We start from the raw sequence: 24,608 nt of genomic DNA on the forward strand, positions 1-24,608 counted from the left end.
CTACTTGTAGGCTTCTGTAATGATATGTCAACATTCACACTTTTTTTACACTTATTTTCTAGGGTTTAATCTCTCATCAGGGAAGTGTATTAACTTCTTTTCAATGAGGTCTGAATACATATTACAGACTTAATTAAAGCTATAAAGCAACCACAGAGGAAATTTTCCCAGAAATGTGTGACAGCTCAACATTATTAATTACGCCACAGTATGTTTTTATCTTATTCTCATCATCTAAAATAATTGGAACATTGAAGTAGCAAATCACATTGAGCCAGCTATTTTTCTGTTCACCAACCATGTGTAAAATCCCATGAGAAATGTGAATACTTCTGCCACTGCAACTAAGAAAGTTCAATGTTAAGGTGCACTTCCTTTTTCTTTCCCAATTTTTCAAGTCATGATCCAAATGCATCAAGAAGATTGATGGGTAACTGGTTCCCAGGTGGCACTAGACAGTGAACTCAGGAGGCTTACAATAAATGGCTATTTGCAAAACATCTCAGCCTTAGTATGCTTTCCGCTGGGATAAATACACGCAATGGGCTATTTTAAAATATATTGCACAATCAGTAATTTTGAAATGAAAGTTGAAAGCAATAATATTTTTTATATTTGCTCTTACGGCTCCCTGGACAATTTTGAGTGGCATTTCACAATTTGTTCAAAAATCTGACTTTTTCCTACAACAGTCACTGTAATAGCTCCAATAAAAGCTTCAATGAACTTAGAAACACCTTAACTACACCCTGTCATATAATTATGCTCTTCACATGTAATATCAAGTACTATTATGAAGGGGTAAAGGGGGAAATAGAGAAAAGGCCTCAGGTACTAGATTTTTATGTACTAATGCACATGGAAGTGTTTTATACTGGGGTACGTCATGGTAGTCACAATCTCCAGCTGAAATCATGCCCAATTGGAAACTGAATGGGCATTTATGGCAAGGTTACAGGACAATATATCTGGCGTTTTCCAGTGTTAGAGGTGCATCTACTGATGCCATCAGCTTTGCAGTGCCTATTTCTGCAATTACTAAATCACAACTGTCACTCATCAAAAAAAACAAGGAGCAAATTCATGGCAACAAGATGTGAATTAAAGGATCCCCAGTGAGAAATCAATGTTCTTCTCGCAGCATCTGTCAACATTCACGAGGTATGAACAAGCCTTATTGTGTGCATTCTCTTAAAGATCATAACATTTTTATCTTATGCACCTCAGTGTATGATGGTACAATTTTTTTCCAGACTGATTAGTCTACCACACATGGGGTCACTTGCAGCATGGGACTCAACCAGGGCTGATGATTATTTGGGGACACAGTTGGGGGTGGAAAGCTGTTGTTTGCTTTCTCAGTATTTACCTCACCTCCTTAACAGCTTTTTTTTTCTGTGGCTGAACTGTAGCTGCTATGGGGGGAGGTTCTTTAAGCCTGATGACTTTCCCATGGTTGAGCACGACAACGGTAGGGCAACTGTGATCTCTTCATACAGATGCTGTCATGAAGCATACATGTAAAGTTTTAATGGGTGAAAACCAACCTAATAATTTTGTTGCTGTTTTTTCTTCAATTTCCTGATGCTTTGCAGGTTACTGCATACAGCCCCCAAATGGCACTCTAAAAAGAGGTGAATTCCAATTTCTATGCTAAAATATTTGTGTCCTTCAAAGTTGTTCAAAACTATTGTATTAAGTTGAGAGTCTCTCATAACGATCCTGTGCATATTCAATGTGATCTTAAAAGCATCACTGTCCAGAATTATTAGAATTTCCTGATATTTATTTATACAGAGCACCATAGTTATTTGCTTTGCTGCAGTAGTATATTTGAGTATTATGGTGACAAATTTGTACCATATATGGCTGCACAGAAAAATAAAATATAGAAACAGTAGTAAATCTTTACTCATTTTAGCTTATTTCTGCAAAAAGAATTATACTGTAAAATTAAAAAATCAAATCATGTGATGATAAATTGTTCCTCAGTTCAATGGGCATTTTTTTAGGAGATGGTTTGTAATATTTTTGATGGCTAATGTCGTCTCTGTACATGTGGGTTTAATTAAAGATTCTGGCAGCAAAAATCCATAATATCCAGTATCTCGTAGTTCAAATGCAAACGCATAAGGAATCCCATGTTTATAGGCCCAATCGATAGAACTACCAGAAGTGACATCTAAAAGGCAAGAAGCAAATATATTAGAATATGCACTTCAGTATTTCATATCACAAGATTAGAATCTATGACAATAATTTGACCCATCTTAGTTTGTCTGTCAAAAATTATTCTTAAGTGCTATATTTTAAAAAAATTGAAGAATTTCACAACCACAACACTATCCAGAACTCTACTTTTCTGAATAATTTTTAGAATCAGATCAAAATTTACCACACAGGAGAATATTCCAGTCATTGTCTCTAAGCTGACTCAACTGGAGTTAGTAAAATGTAATTCTCTTGACCCATTTCCAATCCTCATGGGCTACTCTCTATCTATCCAATTATGCACAGTATTTTTCTTAAAGAAGGCAATGTTAAAGGAAAATTGTGTGTGATTAACTTTACTTAATTCTTTGATGAGGCACAGGGAAAGTTGACCAAGGTAGTTAAGACTATGCATGTATGGATTTTCAGAAGTTACTTGATGAAATGGAACATGAGAGGTTTGCTAAGAAGATAAAAGACTGTAGAATTAAGGTGATTTAGAATAATAACAACATGCTTTACAGCAAAAGGACATTATACTCAACCTGTCCTACAGCTATGTATGGACCACCTGAAACTTCTGTAACTATGTCCCAAGCAGTTTTTTCTCCTACAAATTTGTCATTATCCTGGAAAATGATTCCTACAAAAGTAGGCCATTCAGCCCATCATCTTGTGTTAGTTCTTTGGCAGAGGTGTCCCATTAATCTCAATGCCTGGTCTTTTGTTGCTCATCATGTTTTTCCTTTAAACAAGTTCCAATTCTTTTTTTTTGGAGGTTACCCTTGCTTCTGCTTCTACCAAATTTCAGGCAATGCATTTGAGACAAGAACAACCTTATGTTTGAGAAAATGTTTGGTCATGTTGCCTTGGTTCCTTTATCATTATTATCCCAACTCTTGGATGTGTTTGGTACTGGAAACAATTTAACATTTACTCCATCAAATCAATCATGATTTTAACAATTCTTTTCTTAATCCCTCTGAGGAGAATAACTTCAGTCTTGCCATATATAAATTTAACATTCTGGTAAATCTTTTCTTCTTCTTCCATGGCCTTAACATCCCTCCTGATTGGTTATACATTGAACAGAACAATATTCCAGCTGAGGCATTACCAGGTTTAGCATTTTTTTCTTGCATTTACTCCACTAATGCTCTATTATTCTCTACTAATAAAGTGAACTATCCTGTAAACATTTTAAATAGCCTTCTCAATTGTACACAAACCTTTGAAGGCAGTAATACGTGCAAAGTTCTCTTTGTTCCTCCAGCCCTTTGAAATTGAACATTTAGTCCATTCTTCCTATATCACTTCACACTTTACCACATTAAATTTCACTTGCCATTTCATTTGTTTTTCATGGTACCTTGAAGCTTGTTGCTATCCTTATCGTTTTCGATATTTCTGGGCTCTTATTATCTGAAAATCGTGTATCCAACCTCAGATCATTAATACATAGCTAAAAGAACAGTGGTTTTCTTTTAGACCACTGGGAATGGCATTCTTTACCTTTTTCTTATCTGATGAAACATCTTCAGAATTAATCTTCTGTCACTTATCTAATTTTGATTCTGTGCTGTTCCTTTTTGTGTAATTACATGGATTTTACTTTGTGGCATTTTACCCAGAGTTCATGTAGGCATCACAGCATAACTTTTATCATCCAATACTTGTACAACATTGTAATCATTGATTAGGTAAGTCATCTTAATTTACCTTTAACAAGTGCAATTTGCCTCTTGCAAACTATTTCATTATCCCATACAAATAATTGTCCCACAAAGTTTTTCCTACCACTAACATCTGGCTGACTCTACTGTAGTTAGCAGATTTATCTCTTCCATTTCTAAACAGCAATGTAACATTTGCAATCCCAAGACATCTGAAAGCATCCCAATATCCAAAGAGAACTGGAAGATTGCAGTCAGACCCACCTCAATTTCCACTTTTACTTCCCTCAGTAACCAGCATATATCCCATCCAGAGCAGGTGACTTTTATATTTTAAGAACTATCAATCTTTAACTATCTCCTTTCTATTCTTATTTTAACCAATAATCCTGATGCATCCTTTTACTGTTACATCGGCAGCATCCTCTTCTCAAATGAGAATAGACTTCATTTAGCAAAGCAATATGCCCCTGCTAAGTTATTGCTATTTTTTTATCTCTCATTCTCTTCTGTTTGAGTGAACTCCTTCATACTTTCTATGTTCACCTGGACACTCTGTTTTCTTCTGAATCTTAAAATTATTATGTAGCCTTTTCCTGTCTCACCTTAATCTCAATTCCTTTAGTCATCTAGGAAGCATCAGGGTTTTAAACCTTATTCTGCAGTCCCAGTTAACCTTCCCATGAGAAGACTGTCCTCAGATCTATTGATTTGCAACCTATCCACAGGTCTCTCCTAGCCCCAAATTTGTCTCATTGTCCAAGGAATTCGACATGTCTCTTGTACACTATTTCTCCAGCTACATGTTTTAACTCAAGTTCCCTACATTCATCTGCAGATAGCATTGGCAGTAATTCAGCAGTTAGTATCTTTGAGATATATTTTCATTTCCTTGCTTAACTCCTGCAACCCCATCCACACGAACTCAACCCTTTTCCATTCCCGTTCAATGGGTCCCATGTAGACCATAATATCTATGGTCTATTTGGAGCTTCCTCAAAATTTCTGCATCCTCTCGCTGATGTCCTTTTCTCTGGCATAAGAAAGGTAATGCACCATGAGGAATCTATGGTGTTCGTTCAAATTCCTAATGTCTCCTTCGTTTCTATGATCGACTGCACCCCCCTATGCAGTCAATTGTCTCATGGTGCCATAGATCTGCTGTGGGCTGCACACTCTAAATGTGCTGTCATCCTCACTGGTATTTCCCGGCGAAGACCTGTTTGTGATACTCTCCTTGTGGATTTCTACTCTGGGTACAACTGGAGAGATTTCCTGAACCAATGACACATGGTGTCTTGCCATTCCCACAAATCAAAGGAATCTCAGAAAATAGTTGTCCCAATATTTGGTTTCAAAATTCTTGGCAGTAAAGTAAGTTATTGTTTTCCTCATGGTTTAAAGTGTCCCCCTCAGCACCAAATTTGCATAGTCATAAATTCATGTATCATTGCATTCATCACACTACCAGCTCTGCACATTTAGGAAATGTTCCTCAAATATATAACTTATAAAAGCAACTTAGTTCAAAATTGTCCAAAATTTGCTGATAACCATTCTATAATTTGAAACACATCAATTTTTTTTAAAAAAATGTTGCAACAGGTATGAATGGGATTCGAAGAATGGAGTGCTGATGGAGACAAATAGTCTGCAGGATGGAGAGCTGATTGTTGTTTTGATTTATCAAAATACAGTTCCAGTTATGGAAAGTCGGCCAGTTCATTCCATTGAACGTTGACAAAGCCACTGTATATCTTACACACTAATAAGTATATTTACTCTTTTTTTGTACTTTCCTATACCTGTATCCATGCATTTAAATTCCCAGTTTAACCTTTCTAACTTTTCAGAAGGACTAATTTGCTGTTTTTTTTTTAACTAGTTGACTCCATTCTGCAATACCATTTGGCATAATTGGTACTTGACCATTCGTATTTGATTTTTTTTTACATGGCCACCAACAACATCCACACCTAACTCCACTGCCTCAGCAAATTTTGTTTTGTTCAGCCCTACTGGAGGGTTCATAGTTTCCAATCATGAGATCTGACAACAAACCAGGCATTAAATTTTCTTTTCATGGATGTCGTGAAGCCCAACTAGTTTAACTATTATTAATGAAGGCTTTCAATTCATCTGGCAAGTTGGACTTGCCCTTGTTTTACACTGCATTGAATTAGATCATTATAGCAGAAAGCTTACTGAAAAGCATTTATGACATATTTTCTTTACAACTAAAAATTAAACATTATTTCAAATATGCCTACCTAACCTCTACTGCTGCCCAATTTAAATACCATCAATTTTAAAAACTTACACAAAGTGCTAGATGCCGGCCCATGTTTGTATTTGATACCGTACACAGACTGAAGAGCATTGACAGCTTTGAATGCTGCAGATTCCTGAAAAATGAAACAAAGAATCATGTTATTTACACAATATTAGTTGAATTTAAAGAAGGGACAATTTTGGTTAGTGAAGTTATTAACATCAAAATAATTGCAATGCACGATTTTAGGGATTGCAATTAACTCATTAAATTGATATGTCAGTTTATGGTGTTATCCATAAACAATGGCCTAAAAATTGTTTCACACCACATTTCGTGTTGAAACAGCTTTGATAGTCATCCGAAAGTTTGAGAAAGATTCAGAACTTCACTTGGGAGGTTCACATAATGGTACTATTGGGTGTCTCTTAGTATCATCGCAATGAAACTGGCATTATCAGTTTTAGAGATCTTGCAGGTAGCATATAGTGCAGCAGGTGTAGTTTTAGCAGCCAGTTCCTATAAGGAACATACCACAATGAAACAGCACTCTTTCAGCTGCAAGGAGTGTGTTGTTGCTGCATCTGGCAGGAAAAATAAAGTGCTAGGGAGAGAAAATGAGGAGATGGATTCCCTAGCAGGTTCTAAGATGCACAGAAATGTGTACATTATTGTTCTACACTGGATCAACCAGTTTTCAACTGCACAGCAACATTTCTTCCAAGTTGTGTAAATCAAAAATCAAACTTTCATGGTATATCTAAAAGATTGGCCCAATTCACCTTTAAAATACTGCTTATTAGTTGTTTTCAAGTGAACCAAAATTGTTCAGTGAAATCTACATAAACAAAAGGCTGAAGGATCACTGAAACATCAACTGTGAATTTTCTGATTAACTTTTTTGTTAATGTGGTACATCATTAATGCTCAATAATGGCATAAAATAACTTGAGCCAGATCTTTTTAGCTATTCAGCAATGAACAGTCAGTGATAACTTTTTAAAAGCCAGTATATCTGGGATGTACATGCAGTCAAACACAGAAACATTGAATTAGGAGGGAAAGGGAAAACTGAGTTATCTTTTAAAAAATAAATTTAGTGTAATGTACATTTAATTATTTCTAAGTGTTTTGATTCTTTAAACATTTTTAAAAAACCTTTAGTATTTTCAATTATTTGCCTTAATTTATAATACTCTTAAAACCATCTCTGAATGTCAATTAAAATCACAGCCAGCAATGCTGGGGGGTGGACTTTACTGACAGTCACAAGATCACAAGATCACAAGATCACAAGATAAGGGAGCAGAAGCAGGCCATTCGGCCCATCGAGTCTGCTCCAAGGAAAAGGGAAAAAGAAATGGGGTGGGAAAAAAAGAGAGAGAAAAAAAAACTATTCTAATCCCATTTGCCAGCCTTATCCCCATATCCCTTGATACCCTGACTATTTAGATATCTGTCTATCTCCTCCTTGAACACCCCCACTGATCTGGCCTCCACTGCTGTGCGTGGCAAGGAGTTCCACAATTTCACCACCCTCTGGGTAAAGAAACTTCTCCTCATCTCTGTCTTGAAACTGTACCCTCTAATTCTAAGATTGTGCCCTCTGGTCCTGGACACGCCCACCAAGGGAAACAGCCTAGCCACATCTACTCTATCCTTACCTGTCAACATTTTAAATGTCGCTACGAGGTCCCCTCTCATCCTTCTGTACTCCAGCGAGTACAGTCCAAGAGCCGACAAACGCTCATCGTACTTAAGCCCTTTCATTCCTGGAATCATTCTCGTAAATCTCCTCTGAACCCTCTCCAACGTCAGCACATCCTTCCTAAGATGCGGGGCCCAAAACTGCGCACAGTATTCCAAATGAGGCCTCACTAGCGCCCCGTAGAGCCTCATCAACACTTCCTTACTTTTATACACTATACCTCTCGAGATGAATGCCAACATAGCATTCGCTTTCTTAACCACCGATCCAACTGTCAAAGCGTTCCAGGCAGTTTTGGGCTCAAGACCTCCTCACTGTGCACCAGAAGCCCTGATCCCATTCAAACCCACATCACTGGAGTCTGGCAATTAAATCTATATAGCTTCAACCTTTTCTCTTACCTGCTGTGGTTATTCACTGTCATCCTGGCGTACGTCCTATTGTCAGAGACCAGCAGTGCAGCTGAGAAATTGCTGGTGGAGGTCAACTTGCAAGTTTAGAACCTCCATGTTCTAAACTTGCTGAGGATTACTGACAACCTCACATGGGTGCATGGACAGTGGGAACAGGGCCTGAACTTTCTGAATGAGAGATGAGACTGGTACAGCTGACCCATCCCAACACTTGCGCTTTTAGCAACACACAAAGTGCTGGAGGAACTCAGCAGGTCAGCAGCATCTATGGAGGGAAATGGACGGTTGACGTTTCAGGTCAAGACCTTTCATCTGGACTGAAGGACAGGGGGGAGTTCCTCTAGCACTTTGAGTGTTGCTCCAGATTCCAGCATCTGCAGTCTCCTGAGTCTGTAGGAATAACACTGATGCTGAAAGCTTACCATGATATAAAGCAAAAATATCTTGTGATGTAACACCACTAATAAAGCACATATATTGCCTAACACTATGAAGGTTGTGATAGTACTTGTCCTTCAACTGCAGAAAACCCTATCATAACAACGTTGTGATATTATCAGAATGTCACAACAAAGGCACAAAGAATATAGTACAGACATAAATGAATGCCATACTGTATGTAACATGGAGGTTAATGCTGTCATAATATTCACATTTCTCCTTTTCATTGGTAAAGAATGCAAGGCTGGGTTGTTCTATTAAAATTGGTATTAATTTCTGCAGTACATTTTGCAGAAGTCACATTGTGCCAATGGAGGACAAGATGATTTTGAGTTCAGTGATAATGGTGCTGATTAAGTCATCTGGTTCTTCAGACTATTCCCACTCAGCATGGGAGTGGAGGAAAAGTGGCCATTTATAACAATGTGGGCAGCTGCATATATATAGCAACAGGTAGATTAGTGAGTCTAAACTGAAGTAATTATTATTTTATGTTTGTTTCCTCACACTTGACACAATCCCAGCTGTACTGAACCTGTCCTGAAGATTTAAGCATGTCACCCAAAGTATATTTCACATTTTGTTTTTTTTTTCCTTACCAGTTTTAAAAGGCAATTCAAATTATGAAGGGTTTCAATAAGGCATACAGAGAGGTTGTTTCCATTTTGGGGGAAATGCAGCACCACTGGTTATAAAACCTCAGACACATAAGAGACTGCAAATGCTGGAAATCCGAGCAACAATCTGCTCACTGAGAAACAAATTGTCGATATTTCGGTCAAAACCTTGCATAAGGACTGAGTGTGGAGTGTTTCCCCAAAGATGAGAAAGTGAAAATTTGAAATTTACTTCCACAAGGTGACTGGGGCAAATACCATGCATACATTTGAGGATGACGCTAAGTACATGAGGGAGAAAGGAATAGAAGGATATGATGATATGGTGAGATGATGTAAAGTGGTAGAAGTCTTAAGCACATTCACAGTAAGCCAGATGATCTGCAACTGTACTCTAAAACCTTATTTGTAATTTTAGCCTAGAGCATGTAAAAAAATGATGATGACTCAGTCAAGGTTGGTGAGGGGCTGGGAGGGTGGGGGAGAGAGATAATGATTTGCCGGTAATCATCATGAAGTTTCTTTGGCCTTCTTCAGACTGAAGTTATGATACTTCATGAAATTTATTGATAATGCTCAAGACATCCCATTATTTGCAACTCCATAACTATTGACCTCAATGGGGATCTATCATGCCAATGAAAAATACAAGCATGAGGATAGAATGTTTAGGTTCACTTGTTAATGGACATAATTCTACGATTCTGGATATATCATGCTTTTGCTTGAAAGGGTCTAGGCAACTCTCCCACTAGTTTCAAGATGTTGGTAACAAAAAGTCTGGTACTTCACTGAGATAGTACTCCACAACTATTGCGTTGACCCATAGATGGAATAATTGAGGATAATGGAATCGAATATGGAAAGACGAGTGCATGCCATCATCTGCTGATACTCTTGCATGTGTTTAGCATTAGCAACCATAGTAAATTTCTCCTTTAAAAGTCAACTACAGAGGATGACTGGAGTCCACAAGTTGGTAAAAACTGATGTGTATTTTATTCTTGAAATCAATGATGAACCAAAATGAGGGTTATAGGGTTGGAAGTATCCCACAAACAGAGTTACTGAATATTTCTCAATTTGACATTATTCTTTTGTATTAACTGAATTACTAGTTTAGTACATAATCACTATACTTGTGTATTCCAGAGTTTTATTCTTCAACCCTCCTCTTCATTACTTTCATATTACTTGTGTCAGGCTAGGTTTTCAAATAGACTGATGACACTCAGCATTCATCCATATACTTATGGCTGAAGTCCTGAAGAAGGGTCCTGTCCCGAAACACTGACCGCCTGCTTTTCTCCTCAGATGCTTCCTGGCCTGTTGAGTTCCTCCAGCATCATCGTGTTTTTCATCTGGATTCCAGCATCTGCAGTCCTTTGTATCTCTATTTATGGCCGTACTATCGTAAAATTCTCTTTGCTCCTTCACTAATTTCTTAACTATAAATTATCCAAAACAAAGTTCTGCTTTCTCTCCTCCACAATGGCCCACAATCCTATCTTCTATTATTCAGACAAACTGCATCTGGGGGCCCTTCAGTAATATAAAATATTAGTGTGTTAATTGCTTCTTTTCAACAAAGAGCATTGAAAATATACTACTGCTTGGCTCCAGGTATGAAATCATGTCCCATTGGTGATGCAATACCTTAAATACTATTCTTTACAGAGGAGTAAACAGATGACTGTACAGCAAAACCTAAGCTGTATTGGATAACAAGACTTAAAAACTTTTTAACAAACTTGAATTTCTTAGTTGAGGCATCCTTCCTTCCCTCCATATTCTTTAAAAATATTTAGCAGTGAAATGAAAGATTCAAATCTATACTGTTACTTTCAGATAAGGTTCCTCAGTCACCAGCTTGGTGAGCTATCCTAGTTCTGCTCAACTTTTGAGTTCTATTTGCTTCCTGGTGTCTTTAAGGCAGCTTCAGTGAGGAAATTAACACATTATGCAAATCAAATAAACCCTGAGTGAACTTACATAATATCTATTATTATTGCTTAATATACAATCGGCAAATAAGTTTTAAACATTGGGTCAATTACACCAGGGAACCAAGATTTAATTTCTTGCATACTGATTTGATGAACAAGAACAGGAACTGTCTTGCAATATGATTAAAATAGCAATTTAGGTTAATTCTACTTACCACACAATTAAAATTAGGATGATTGCATCCCTATAGGAAATAGGGTATAGGAGCATTTGTGAATATGAATGGAATGAATGTATGCTTTAACTTGTTTCTTGTTTTTACGTAGGAAGGTCGCAACTGCCTTTACTTCTGGCTCAGATTCTGGCATGGGTCCACAGTATGTATCAGCACAAGGATGCAATGATGCGCCTTCACCTAAAAAGTTACAAAAAAAGTTTATAAGTGAAAGTTGGAGAGTAAATCAGAAAACTGGTAATGATTAAAAAGCATTAATCTTATAGAAGTATGTAATGATGCCAGAACTCCAGGTCAAGCTTAAGTATTTGATACCATAATTCCCTTTGTAGATGAGATTGAACTTTAGAAATTACTCCCATATGCCTGAATATGAAATTGTATGTAAGCAAGGAATCTAAATTAAGCTGAAAATAACAGAAATGCATAGCATCTGAAGAAAAGGTCAGGGTAGCAATTTTGTTGTTGAGCATCAGAATTCCCATAATTTCATTTTAAGTATAAGCTAGGTTTGAGAGAGGCCTTTCATTGGATTTTGTTTTCTGGTTCCAGGTTGCATGGCAGATAAAGATGGCAGAATGCTACATACTGTTGTTATCTGACAATATCTGTACAAAAAGAATACAAATGTGATCTAATCATGGCAATTATATTATGGGAAAGTTTACAGAAAATCAGGCTAATGAGCAACTTTATTAAAGCTATAAACACGCATCGAACACAAGATATTTTCCATATGAAAACTATTTTTTTAAATTTGCTTCAGAGATTTCTTTGTAAACTTTACTAAATATACCTTCTTTTAGTTTTCTTCTTATAATCCCCTTTGAGTTTTTCATCTCTTTTGATTTAAGAGGAAATGCTTCAAGAATATTTTGTTTAATTAGTGAATAGAAAATGAATGCTGATCTTGTGGGTGAAGGCACTCCCACAGCCAGCAACAATGAAGAAGCAGCTTAGAAAGATCCTCAGGTAGGAGTTTCAGTGATGGGACTGCTGTTAATTATCAAGGAGAGTTGAATAGACTCTCCCTTGTTGAAGATGACCATTGGTTATATCCTACTGCATGAATATGACTCATCAATCATCTGAACATGCTGGAAAATATTGTTAGAGTTGTTACGGATTAAGTTGCTATTTGGTGAATGTCCCTTTAAGATATAGTACAGTGGTGTGTGTGTGTGTGTGTCGTCATTACGACAACAGCAGAAGATAATGACATGCTGACGTTCTGGTTCAGTCAGAAAGAGAGAGAGGAGAAAGAGAGACACACTGACTGCTGGTCTCTGTATCGATGGATGAAAAACAATAACTGTGTCGGTCACTACAATCCATGTTGGATTTTTGGAATAATCCAGTGGAGTCCACTTTGTCATTAACCTGTAGAGGGAAACAGGTATTTCTGTAGACGGCCACGTCTCAAATGCCTTTCGGGGTGGCAGATACTTTGGAACAAAGCAGTGGAGATCATCAGTGACTGAGGTGTCGTATGGATCATTGTGGAACATTTGGATTTCGTAATTTCTCTCTATTCTCTCTCTACATTTTCTCTTCAGTCAACGGTGGTTTTGCAAAAGCCTTTGCTCACGTTTCACCTGATGACTTGCTGAACTAAACTTTGAGAACTATTCCTGGACTTGGAGTTTGGGAATTTGCCACACACACACTTTGAGTTTAGTTTTTTGGGGTTAATGTTTAATATCTAACATTTTTCTTCTTTCTTATTATCATAAGTAGTTATTAATAAAATAGTTTCTAACACTTATACATGACTCGATGTGTTTCTTTTGTTGCTGGTACGTAACAGAGTCTTGCTTCATGCAGGCACAGGCTACTTCAATATACGAAGAGCTGCAAATGAAATCGAATATTGTGCAATCATAAATGAATGCAACCAATTCTCATCTTATGTTGGAAGATCTTTGATGAAAAAGTTGAAGATAACGGGTCTAGGATACTTATCTGGGGACTTTCTTCAGGGACCTCTTGAGGCTGAAGTGATTTGGCTCCAAACAACCATAACCAACTTCCAGTGTGCCAGGAATGACTCCAGCCAGTGGAGAATGATCCCCTTGATTCTCACTGACTGATGCCACCTGGAGAAATACCATCTTGATGTCAAGGGAAGCCCTATATCTAGAATCTGATATTTCTGTCTATGCTTAGAGTGAGGGAGGTTTTGAGCTCTTGAGGTTCCAAGTGGCATAACCTAAAATGAGAATTGGTGACTAAGTTATTGGTACTTGATAGCAGTGTCAACAACAGGTTCCAGGGTCCATTGGTGTTTTTTTTGTGTTTGACAGTAAGTGCCCAAGGTGAATTTGTCCTTCCTTTTGAACAAGCCATACCAAAATATGCTTTCATGTTCCAGGATGATACTTAATGCTGAAGTCTTTCTGAACAAAATATGTCCCAGGTATTTCAGGATACTGTCAGGATATTACTAATGTTCTTAAAGAATTGTTTTTTTTAAATGCAAAGGTAAACACACTGTTGCACACTGGACTTAAAATTGGGCCAACAATATTTCTTTTGTTTTCATCACTGTGTTGGATGAAGCTTATATTGCACTCACAAATACCTTACTGATACAATTATGAAAATGGATGCCTGGTTGGTTTGTTGTGTTTATATGTCAGTATGTTCAAGGCCAAGAGCCAGAGAATGTATAATGGATATTGATTAATAAAACCATTCAATAATTAATACACTTGATGTTATTAGTCTTCAAATAGCAATGAGATTTTTAAAGTAACCAGTCGGATAGATAGTAGAAATGTAGTGGATGCTGTGTCCAGAAGGATCTTTATAAAGTGTTTCATAAGAGACTTCTTTGAAAAATTTGAGTGTATACTGCAAGGAAAATATTGTAGCATGGATGGTTGGCTGATGGGCAGGAAACAATATTTGGGTAAATTGGTGTTGTTTGGTTTGGATAAGGGGAGGAAAATTGGAAAATACACAAATGATTTGGATGTGCATACGTGGATACCAATATCCTAGTGGGAATGTTTAATATAGCTGTTAGGGAGGGTTTAAACTAAGTTGGCAGGTGAAGAAAATCAGGGTGTTAGGGTCGAGGAAGAGGAAGACAGAAACAAGTCAAAGATGGTGTGCAGCAAAGATGGCAAGAAGGACAGGCAGGTGAAAAGATAGGATAACTTGCTGTGCAACAGAATTACAGCGAAATCGGTAACAGATGCTGGTCTAAATGTACTGTACTTAAATGCACGTAGCATTAGAAATAAAGTGGATGACCTTGTTGTACACCTACAGATTAAAAGACATGACAATGTGGCCATCACAGAGTCATGGCTTAATGGTGGATGTGATTGGGAGCTGAATGTCCAAGGGTACACAGTGTATAGGAAAGATAGGCGGGTAGGTAGAGGGGGTGGCGTGGCCCTGATGGTAAGCAACGATATTAAATCACTAGAAAGAAGGGACATAGGATCAGAAGAGGTAGAATCCTTATGGGTTGAGTTAAGAAATGGCAAGGGTAAAAGGACCCTAACAGCAGTTACATACAGGCCCCCAAACAGCAGCCAGGATGTGGACTACAAGTTACAGCTGGAAATAGAAAAAACGTGTCAGAAAGACAATGTCAAGATAATTATGGGGGATTTTAATGTGAAAGTGGATTGGGAAAGTCAGGAAGGTACTGAATCTCAGGAGAGAGAGTTTGTAGAATGCATACGGGATGGCTTTTTGGAGCAGCTTATTGATGAGCCCATCAGGGGATCGGCTGTTTTGGACTGGGTGCTGTGTAATGAACCTGAGGTGATTAGGGAACTAAAGGTAAAGGAACCCTTAGGAAGTAGTGATCATAATATGATTGAGTTCAGTTTCAAATTTGAAAAGGAGAAGCTGATATCAGATATGTCAATATTTCAGTGGAACAAAGGAAATTACAGTGGCATGAGAGAGGAACTGGCCCAAATTGATCGGAAAAGTAAGCTAGATGGAGGGACAGTAAGCTAGATGGATGAAATTTCTACAAGAAATGAGGAAAGTGCAGGATAGATATATTCCAAGAAAAAAGAAAATTATGATTGGAAAAATGGCACAAATGTGGCTAACAAGAGAGGTTAAGGCTAAAATAAAAGCATACAAAGGCATACAAGGAAGCAAAAACTAGTGGGAAAACAGAGGCTGGGAAACTTTTAAAAACTTACAGAAAGAAACTAAGAAAGTCATTAGGAAAGAAAAGATGAATTATGAAAGAAAAATTGGCAAATAACATACAAAAAGGATACTAAGAGTTTTTTTAAATATATGAAGAGTAAGAGAGAGACACCGGTAGATATAGGACAGATTGAAAATGATGCTGGAGAAATTATAATGGGTAACAAAGACATGGTAGAGGAACTAAATGAGTACTTTGCATCAGCCTTCACTGTGGAAGACATCAACAATATAGCTGATAGCAGGGGGTCTCAGGGAATAGAATTGAGTACAGTCAAGATTACTAGAGAGAAAGTGCTTGGGAAGCTAAATGGACTAAGGACAGATAAGTCTCCCAGACCGGATAAAGTGCACCCACGCGTTCTGAAAGAGGTGGCTTTAGAGATTGAGGAGGCATTGGAGATAATTTTCCAGGAATCAATAGACTCTGGCATGGTTCTGGAGGACTGGAAGGTCGCAAATGTAGTTCCACTGTTTAAGGAAGGAGGGAGCAGCAAAAGGAAAATTACAGCCCTATTAGTCTGACATCGGTGATGGGAAAGTTATTGGAGTCGATCCTCAAGGACGATGTTATGGAATACCTAGAGGTGCATGACAAATAGGTCCAAGCCAGCATGGTTTCGTGAAGGGAAGATCCTGCCTGACCGACCTATTGGAGTTTTTTGAGCTAATCTGAAGTAGGATGGATAAGGGAGAGGTTGTGGATGTTGTATATTTAGATTTTCAAAAGGCCTTCGACAAGGTGCCGCATAAGAGGCTGCTTAATAAGATGAGAGCCCATGGAATTACAGGAAAGATATTAGAATGGATGGAGCATTGGCTGATAGGCAAAAAGCAAAGGGTGGGAATAAAGGGATCCTGTTCTGGTTGGTTGCCGGTTACTAGTGGTGTTCCACAGGGGTCGGTGTTGGGGCCTCTTCTTTTCACATTGTATATCGATGATTTAGATTATGGATTAAATGGTTTTGTGGCTAAGTTTGCAGATGACACCAAGACAGGTGGAGGAGCAGGAAGTGTTGAAGAAACAGAAAGGTTGCAGAGAGACTTGGACAGTTTAGGAGAGTGGACAAAGAAATGGCAGATGAGATACAATGTTGAGAAATGTGCGGTTGTACATTTTGGAAGAAGAAATAAACGGGCAGATTATTATCTAGATGGGCAGAAAATTCAAAATTCCGAAGTGCAAAGGGACTTGGGGTCCTTGTGCAGGATGACCTAAAGATTAACCACCAGATTGGATCGGCAGTAAGGAAAGCGAATGTTATGTTGGCATTCATTTCAAGAGGTATAACATATAAAAGTAAGGAGGTGTTGATGACGCTCAGTTTTGGGCCCCTTATCTTAGAAAGGATGTACTGATTTTGGGGAGGGTTCAGAGAAGACTTACGAGGATGATTCCCGGAATGCAAGGGCTTACATGCGAGGAGCGTTTGTTGGCTCTTGGACTGTATTCATTGGAGTATATAAGAATAAGAGGGGACCTCATAGAAACATTTCGAATGCTGAAAGGATTGGACAGAGTAGATGTGGCTAAGTTGTTTCCCTTGGTGGGTGAGTCCAGGACAAGGGGGCACAGTCCTAGAATTAGAGGGTACCCATTTAAAACAGAGATGAGGAGAAATTTCTTTAGCCAGAGGGTTGTGGATTTATGGAATTCATTGCTACATACAGGTGTGGAGGCCCAATCATTGGGGGTGTTTAAGGAGGAGATTGATAGGTATCTAATTAGTCAGGGTATCGAGGGATATGGGGATAATACCGGAAATTGGGGCTAGATAGGAATAGTTTTAGCTTAACTCATGGAGCAGACTTGATGGGCCGAATGGCCTACTTCTGCTCCTTTGTCTTGTGATCTTGTGATTCCAACTGCTACATGCCATCAGATACATTATCCAACTGACACAGTAATCACAGAACCTAAAAAGTTCACCTCTTGACATCACTCAAGTGAAATACTTCCACAAAATGCAGCAGTAATCCAAAGCCTTGTTAAATGAAAGCCATGAGTTAAAACAATAATGAAGTTCCAACATTTTTCAGATATGAACTATTGTCTTCCCGATGCCAACACATAGTTATCTATAGTTATCTTTATTTCCATTTTATTTCATTTGTTTCTTTGTACATACGTTCAGACAAATTATCTGTCGTTAGCGTCTTTACTACCCATGCTCAAGTAGCATTACCACTTATGTCTCTGAATATTCCCATTTTTCTCTCCACCTTCCCCCTTCTCTGCATCTTAAAACATGCTTGATTTCTAACTTTTAATGAAAGGTTATCAACTGAAACACTTACATGCTGCCTGATTCCCTGAGCATTTCCAGCATTTCTATTTTCAGATTTCCAAAGTGCAATTTTTGCATTTTGAATGAGCAATGTGGTTGTATTTGTGTGGTAGCTATTTAGTGGTGTTTCACAGTGAAGGACTGTGGGACTTCCTTCATTTTCTATAAAGGATATGGAATTCCATGGTATCTCTACATGTGGAAGTTAATAATGTGTTTATGGTTCACATGCAGCAAAATGATCTGAGGATTTGTTATTAGAAGCCTAAGAATATCAGTTGTGTTCACAGACAGTGAGGAGGCCGAGCAGGATATTGGGATACACAGCTAGGAATCTGGAATTTTAAAATCAATAAATGCAACTTAAACGTCACTTATGGATTTCAGTATGCATTTGTAATTCTGCATCTTCCAAATTGGGGAGATGCAAACAAAGAAAGTTAGATTAATTGTAGAATTAAGGGGCTGATTTTAACAAACAAAAACAGGTGGGTTTTGTTCAGGTGGGATGTTAAAATAATAAAAATATCAAAATTAAACCCAATCTCAAAGACATCCACTTATAGATTAGGCAGAGGTGGGATGGAAAGGGAGGGTGCTAGGACTAAGATCCCATAATATGGTTCATTCAATTAATGCTTAAGGTTTGACCTCAAAAACAACCCACTGGTTTCTGCAGCTAGGTTGCTAGATCCAGTCCTAAAGAACTTTTCCAACATTGTCTCTGGGCCAGGAGGAACAGGAATGCTTTCTCCCAGCCAAGTTAACCTGTTTCACCTTTAGATTTACAGAGGCATCTTGATCAGCTGGATAAGTGGGCTGAGGAATGGCAAATGGAGATTAATTCGGAGAAGTGCGAGGTGTTGCATTTTGGAAAGACAAATCAGGATAGGGCATTCACAGACAATGGTAGGGCCCTGGGAGTGTTGTAGAACAGAGGGAGCTAGGAATACAAGTACACGGTTCCCTGAAAGTGGCATTGCAGGTAGACAGAGCGGTGTGGTCTTCATCAGTCAGGGCACTGAGTATAGAAGTTGGGATGTTATGTTGCAGTTGTACAAGACACTGATGAGGCCGCATTTTGAATAGTGTGTTCAGTTTTGATTACCTTACTATAGGAAAGATGTCATTAAACCGGAAAGAGTGCAGAGGAGATTTACGAGGATGTTGTTGGGACTTTAGGGAATGAGTCATGGAGAGAGGTTGAGCAGCTTGGGACTTTTTTCATTGGAGCATGGAAGAATGAGGCGTGATCTTATATAGGTGTATAAAATCATGAGGGGCATAGATTGGGTCAATGTGCACAGTCTTTTCCCAGGGCTGTGGAATCAAGAACTAGAGGGCATGGGTTTAAGGTGAGAGAGAAGAGATTTAATAGGAACATGAGGGGCAACATTTTCACCCAGAGGGTGGTCAGTAGATGGAATGAACCACCAGAGGAAGTGGTTGAGGCCGGTACATGAACAACATTTAAAAGATAATTGGACAGGTACATGGATAGGTAAGGTTCAAAGGGATGTGTGCCAAACAGGTGCAAATAGAACTAACTTAGATGGGACTCTTGGTTGGCATGGACCAGTTGGACCGAAGGGCCAATTTCCATGCTGTATGACCCTATGACCTCCATCCCTCTCAATGTCCCAACAAATGATCTGATCTCCTTCCTAGATCTACACAGACTTCTGAGCCACCATGTCAACCTGGTCTCTCCAACTTCCCTCTCCTATATCCTCCGACAATACTGATCTGGTTGCAGCATCCCATCTTTTCACTGCCCCACTATGAGCTCCCCGATAATGGTTATTGATTTCTTTCCCTGGATCTCATGACCACCCCTGTGCTCCTGAACTCTCTCCATTCACAACCATGCAGGGAGTCCAATCATTACTAGACCAGCTCCCCCAATTTTTCTCACCCCACACTCCCTGTTCTCCCTCTTGACTCATCCCTGAAACCTCCTACCACCATCAACTATTCCCACTTCTTGGCCTCTGATCTCTCTCCTAGCCATCACATCCCTGGCACCTAATTTCCCAATCTCCTTCCTGAAAAATAACCCAATTATCCGCTGACTAATATCTCCTAATTCTCCAAGCTCTAATCTCCCCCAATTCCCCCAAGAATTCCTCCAGGCTATGATATACACATCTCTCCCCACCGAGCCAACGCTCTCAACCCCACAAAACTCCTTCCTTTCTCTAAGCTTCCAGCCCCACAACAGTTCCCTTGGCTTCCAATGCTCCTGGATGGTCACTCCAATTTACTGCCTCCCATCTTCCCTCTCTCCATTCTCTGCTTTCCCCCATAACCACCAAACTCCTCCGCCCTGGCTTTGATATCTCTCCCCTGCATGATGCTCCAAGGTAGTTGGTTGGCACCAAAGGCCTCAGTTTGCTTTGTTATGATTGTGAAATAAAGGCAAAAATGTTAAATATGTCCTGCTGTTAAATTTAGCAAGATCTTTAGGAAACCCCTTCTTTCAGGTTTTCTGAAAATCAAACTCTCCTCCAAAGGCTCTTTGTTAATTTTGGAGACTAATCTACAGAGCTAGAAGGTGATGTTAGTCCCCTTCCCTCTCTTGAAATAAGTACAGCGGTACAAGTTTCAAAAAAAATTATGAGGAGATTGAATTCTCTGCTAGGATTCTTTCCAATAGCAATTCAAGAACAACTGGACTGTACAGGCGACCCCCCACGTTACAGCCATTCGGATTACGGAAATTCACCCTTACAGAATTCACAGATCACTACCCACACATTTGAGATATGGAATAAAATTCACTTCCACAGAAATTATGTGAAGTAAATAAATCAACACAAAATTTATTTTATTTCAACTTGCATTTCTTGACATGTGCGCAGATGACGCGGCTTCGTGTTATGGAAAATCACAAAATGGCCTGTTATCTAGGAATGCAAACCCCCCATAATGCAGGGGTTGCCTGTATTAACAAGTAGAAAAAAATAGAAAGCTCAGGGTATACTTTCATTTATAGCTCTTATTTGTAAGAGTGGTGGAACAAGCAACAATGATGGGGTTTAACAAAGGATTAAACAATCTCTTCTCAACGAAAGACCATCATCATTATTCAAAGCACCAAGGCAACAAATGGGAAATGGAACAAGCAGGGAAGATGGATCAATGATTTAATCTTGCTTCAAATTACCATTATATTAGAATGCCAAGGGGATCACTGGAATTCTTATTGCCTTTGTTATCAAGAGAAATAAATAATTTTTCATGTCTGAACTTACTGCACCATTTGATCTTCCAATTACGATTGGCGTCAACACCATGGCAATTGAAATAAGTAGTGTTAGAACGTGTTTTTCTCCAGAATCGATCCTAAATATAATGCAAAAAGTGTACATGTTTAAAATTACATTGATTAATTCAACCTTTTAAATAACTTTTCTGCTCTAATTGCTTTGACTGATAAATCAAAAGGGCATTTGAAAATGCAGAGCAATGGGATTTTTTTCTAGGTAAAACTATAGACAATTTTTCTTTAAAGGATGATCAAACGAAGAAAAATAATTTTACTGGCCCTCTGACTATACTAATTAATTCATTAGATATGGAAAGCAAGAATTCAAACTGCTCTAATAAAGAAGGCATAAAAAAGAGAAATTTGAATTGATCTTTAGATGACTATATTAAGAACAAAGATCAAATGATTCACTTATAGTTGTCCAGCTATAATGGTACCCATCTACATTAAAAACAGGCATGATGTAGAAATAGAGTTGATTTAGAAGTCTTCTCATTACAGGATCACTGTGGTATGTTTCTACAGCCTTACATAGAAGGAAAGACAATGTGCTTTTGTTTTAATCCAACATATATTGCAATTGAAAACTTGCAGTACTGTATATGGAGGGGTAACAGTATTTTTATGATACAAAATCTTAATCTACACTTAACTGTATAATTCTCATTGTGAAAACAAGAACATTCCAGCTGACTTGAATTCTGCTGGGATCAGTGTCCTATTGAGTCATATAGAAGCCTGCTGATAGTCTGTAAACGCAACTGATATTTTAAGCCTTCTACTAACAAGTACTTATGTGAACCATGAAGCACATTATCAATTTCCACATGTAATCATTAGGCGTCTTTCAGTTCCATACCAGTTACAGAAATTAAATTGCAAAGGATCCAAGTATCAAAATTGAGAAGATGTGGTAAATTAAAGAGTGGAGACAAGGCTAGAGAAAAAGTTATTAATATGGAAAATTATAAACAGAATGTGACAGGAATGAATACTGAGTACAATTCTAAGAGTAAATCAGCAAATATGGCAGAGATTATAAAAATGATAAAAAGATAAAACTACAGGCTCTGTAGCATTCAAAACAATACAAATGAACTAAGAACACAAATAAAAATAAATATGTTCTGATCTCCTTATGGAAACATGGCTGTAAAACAACATATATTGGGACCTTAATATTCAAGGTACATGACATTTAGAAGAAAAGAATGTTAGGAAAAGGTGAAGGAGTAATTCTGTTAATTAATGATTACATGCGTGCAAAGACAGGGAGGACTGAAGTTCTGGAAGTCATGATGTAGAAGTGGTTTGGGTGGAACTGAGACAAAATAAAGACAAGAAGTCACTTGTGGCAGTGGAGTACAGGAAACCTAACTGTAACCACAATAGGACTAAGAAAGAAGCAATGAGAGTTTGGTAGAAAGGTACAATGATAATCATGGGGTATTTAAATACACATTTTGTCTGGAAAATCAGATGGCACAGGAAAACTGGATAAGGAGTTCACAGAGCATTTTCCGGATAGTTTCCTAGTTCTGGAGCATAAATTCATAGAGTTATACAGCACGAAACAGGCCCTTCGGCCCAACTCGTCCATGCTGACCAAGATGTCTATCTATGCTAATCCCACCTGTCACCCCTCAACTTTCTTTGCTCCATGAAAAACAGTCCCAATCTATCCAAGCCTAACTCAAGCCCTCCAAACCAGGCAACATTCCTGTGGAAAATCTTTTCTGCATGCTCTCTAGTTTAATTGCATCCTTCCTGTAGCATGACAGCTAGAACAGCGTACAATGGACCATTTCAAAGGATGCAAAGAAATAGCTTTTAAAATTATGACAGAACAAATTAAGAAATGCTATGGGGTCCAGTGAATAATGGAGCATGTAATTTGCCACAGAAAATGCTTGAGCAAAAGATCAACAAATCAGTCAATGAAGCAGTGTTTTAAGAAGAGAGCAATAAAATGATCAAAATTATATATGTAAAAAAGTACTGTTATTTATTTTATCTGATAAATTGGTGCCAAATTTAGAATTACTTAGTGTAGATTGAAAGAAGTAGGAGAAAAGGTTTCAACTTAAAGGATATGGAATATATTATCAAGTATCAACTGAATCTTGTTGAGTAATCATGTTTAAAGAGATCTAATAAAAATGGAAAAAACATGACCTGGTGAAAGAGCAGGGCAAATAAGAAAGAGTGATGGGAGAACTGAAAAGTTTAAATTACCTCAATTTGAACTATAATTTATGATGATGTCAGGAAATCATTGTTTATTTGATGGCATTATAACTGTAGGATGCACTAACGTTCCATTTAATCACCCAATAAAACTGTACATTCCAAATCAAATTTAAATACTGTACTGCCAATGAAAAAACATGGATAATTTTAGTTAGTTAAGGTTGAGTACTCACTTCTTTGACAAACCATTGACAAAAGGCTGGGCCAATCCATTCTCTGGCATGAATGCCACAATCTATCCACACTGCTTTCTTGAAAGGATGTGATCTCTTGCCTAACTGAAATCAAAAGCAGACATTAAATACTCAAAATATTTAACACGACTCTAATATTGAATAACTTTAGTAACCCATGTAAACTACCTGAAGAACAAAGAGAGGTCTCCCTTCATATGAATTTCCAATTGAGGAAAGATAAAGGAGTTGAGAATGGGTTTGATTCATCTGAAGCATCCAATTTTGTATCTGAAAATACATCAAATCATTTGCAAAAGTATATTGCAGAAAACAAAATTAGCTAGATCTTCAAAAGACAATCAAATATCATGGAAATGTTCTCAGACATCTGACAATTTACATCCATTTATATGGCCTCCGATGTAAAGCATTTATTTGTACAAAGCAAAGATATTGTTCTATTCGCTGTATGTGCATAGTGCATGCCAGACACTGCGTAATACAGGCTTACATCAACTGAAAACACACATCGCTGCATTAAAATATTTTCACTGAGTCACAAATATGGATTAGAATTTTAAAATTGTGGGATGTGAAGTTAACCCATTACTAGTTTGCCTAACCTTAATGCCTCCACCACCCTTTCTGGTAGAAAGTTCCAGAATTCTGACTACTCTTAGGGGAAAAAAACGTTAACTTCACATTCCCTCTAATACTTCTACTAATTAACTTAAATCCATATTCCCTAGTTTTTGATCAGTCAAAAGAAGTCAGTCCTTCTTGTTTATGCTGAATAGGCCTCTCATCAATTTGTACAACTGTACTAAAGCTCCCCTAAGACTCTCTTCTTCCAAAGAAAACAACCTCACCACAGTAAGTCTTTCTTCATATTTGTAATATTCCAGCCCTGGCAACATCACT

The 24,608-nt window shown here is 37.9% G+C and overlaps 1 protein-coding gene across 1 annotated transcript in view; it reads right to left on the reverse strand.

Moving 5' to 3' along the window:
• Positions 1-1,959: 1,959 nt before the first annotated feature.
• Positions 1,960-24,608, reverse strand: part of cpa6 (carboxypeptidase A6) — a 51,820-nt gene continuing 29,171 nt past the window's right edge. The window contains 9 exon segments of the mRNA XM_052023232.1: positions 1,960-2,182; positions 6,205-6,289; positions 11,497-11,516; positions 11,519-11,575; positions 11,578-11,697; positions 21,245-21,337; positions 21,679-21,787; positions 23,685-23,789; positions 23,874-23,975. Of these exon segments, the coding sequence (XP_051879192.1) occupies positions 1,989-2,182; positions 6,205-6,289; positions 11,497-11,516; positions 11,519-11,575; positions 11,578-11,697; positions 21,245-21,337; positions 21,679-21,787; positions 23,685-23,789; positions 23,874-23,975 (885 nt within the window). The 3' untranslated portion in view covers positions 1,960-1,988.

This window comes from Pristis pectinata, chromosome 9, assembly GCF_009764475.1.
Source record: "Pristis pectinata isolate sPriPec2 chromosome 9, sPriPec2.1.pri, whole genome shotgun sequence".
NCBI lineage: Eukaryota > Metazoa > Chordata > Chondrichthyes > Rhinopristiformes > Pristidae > Pristis > Pristis pectinata.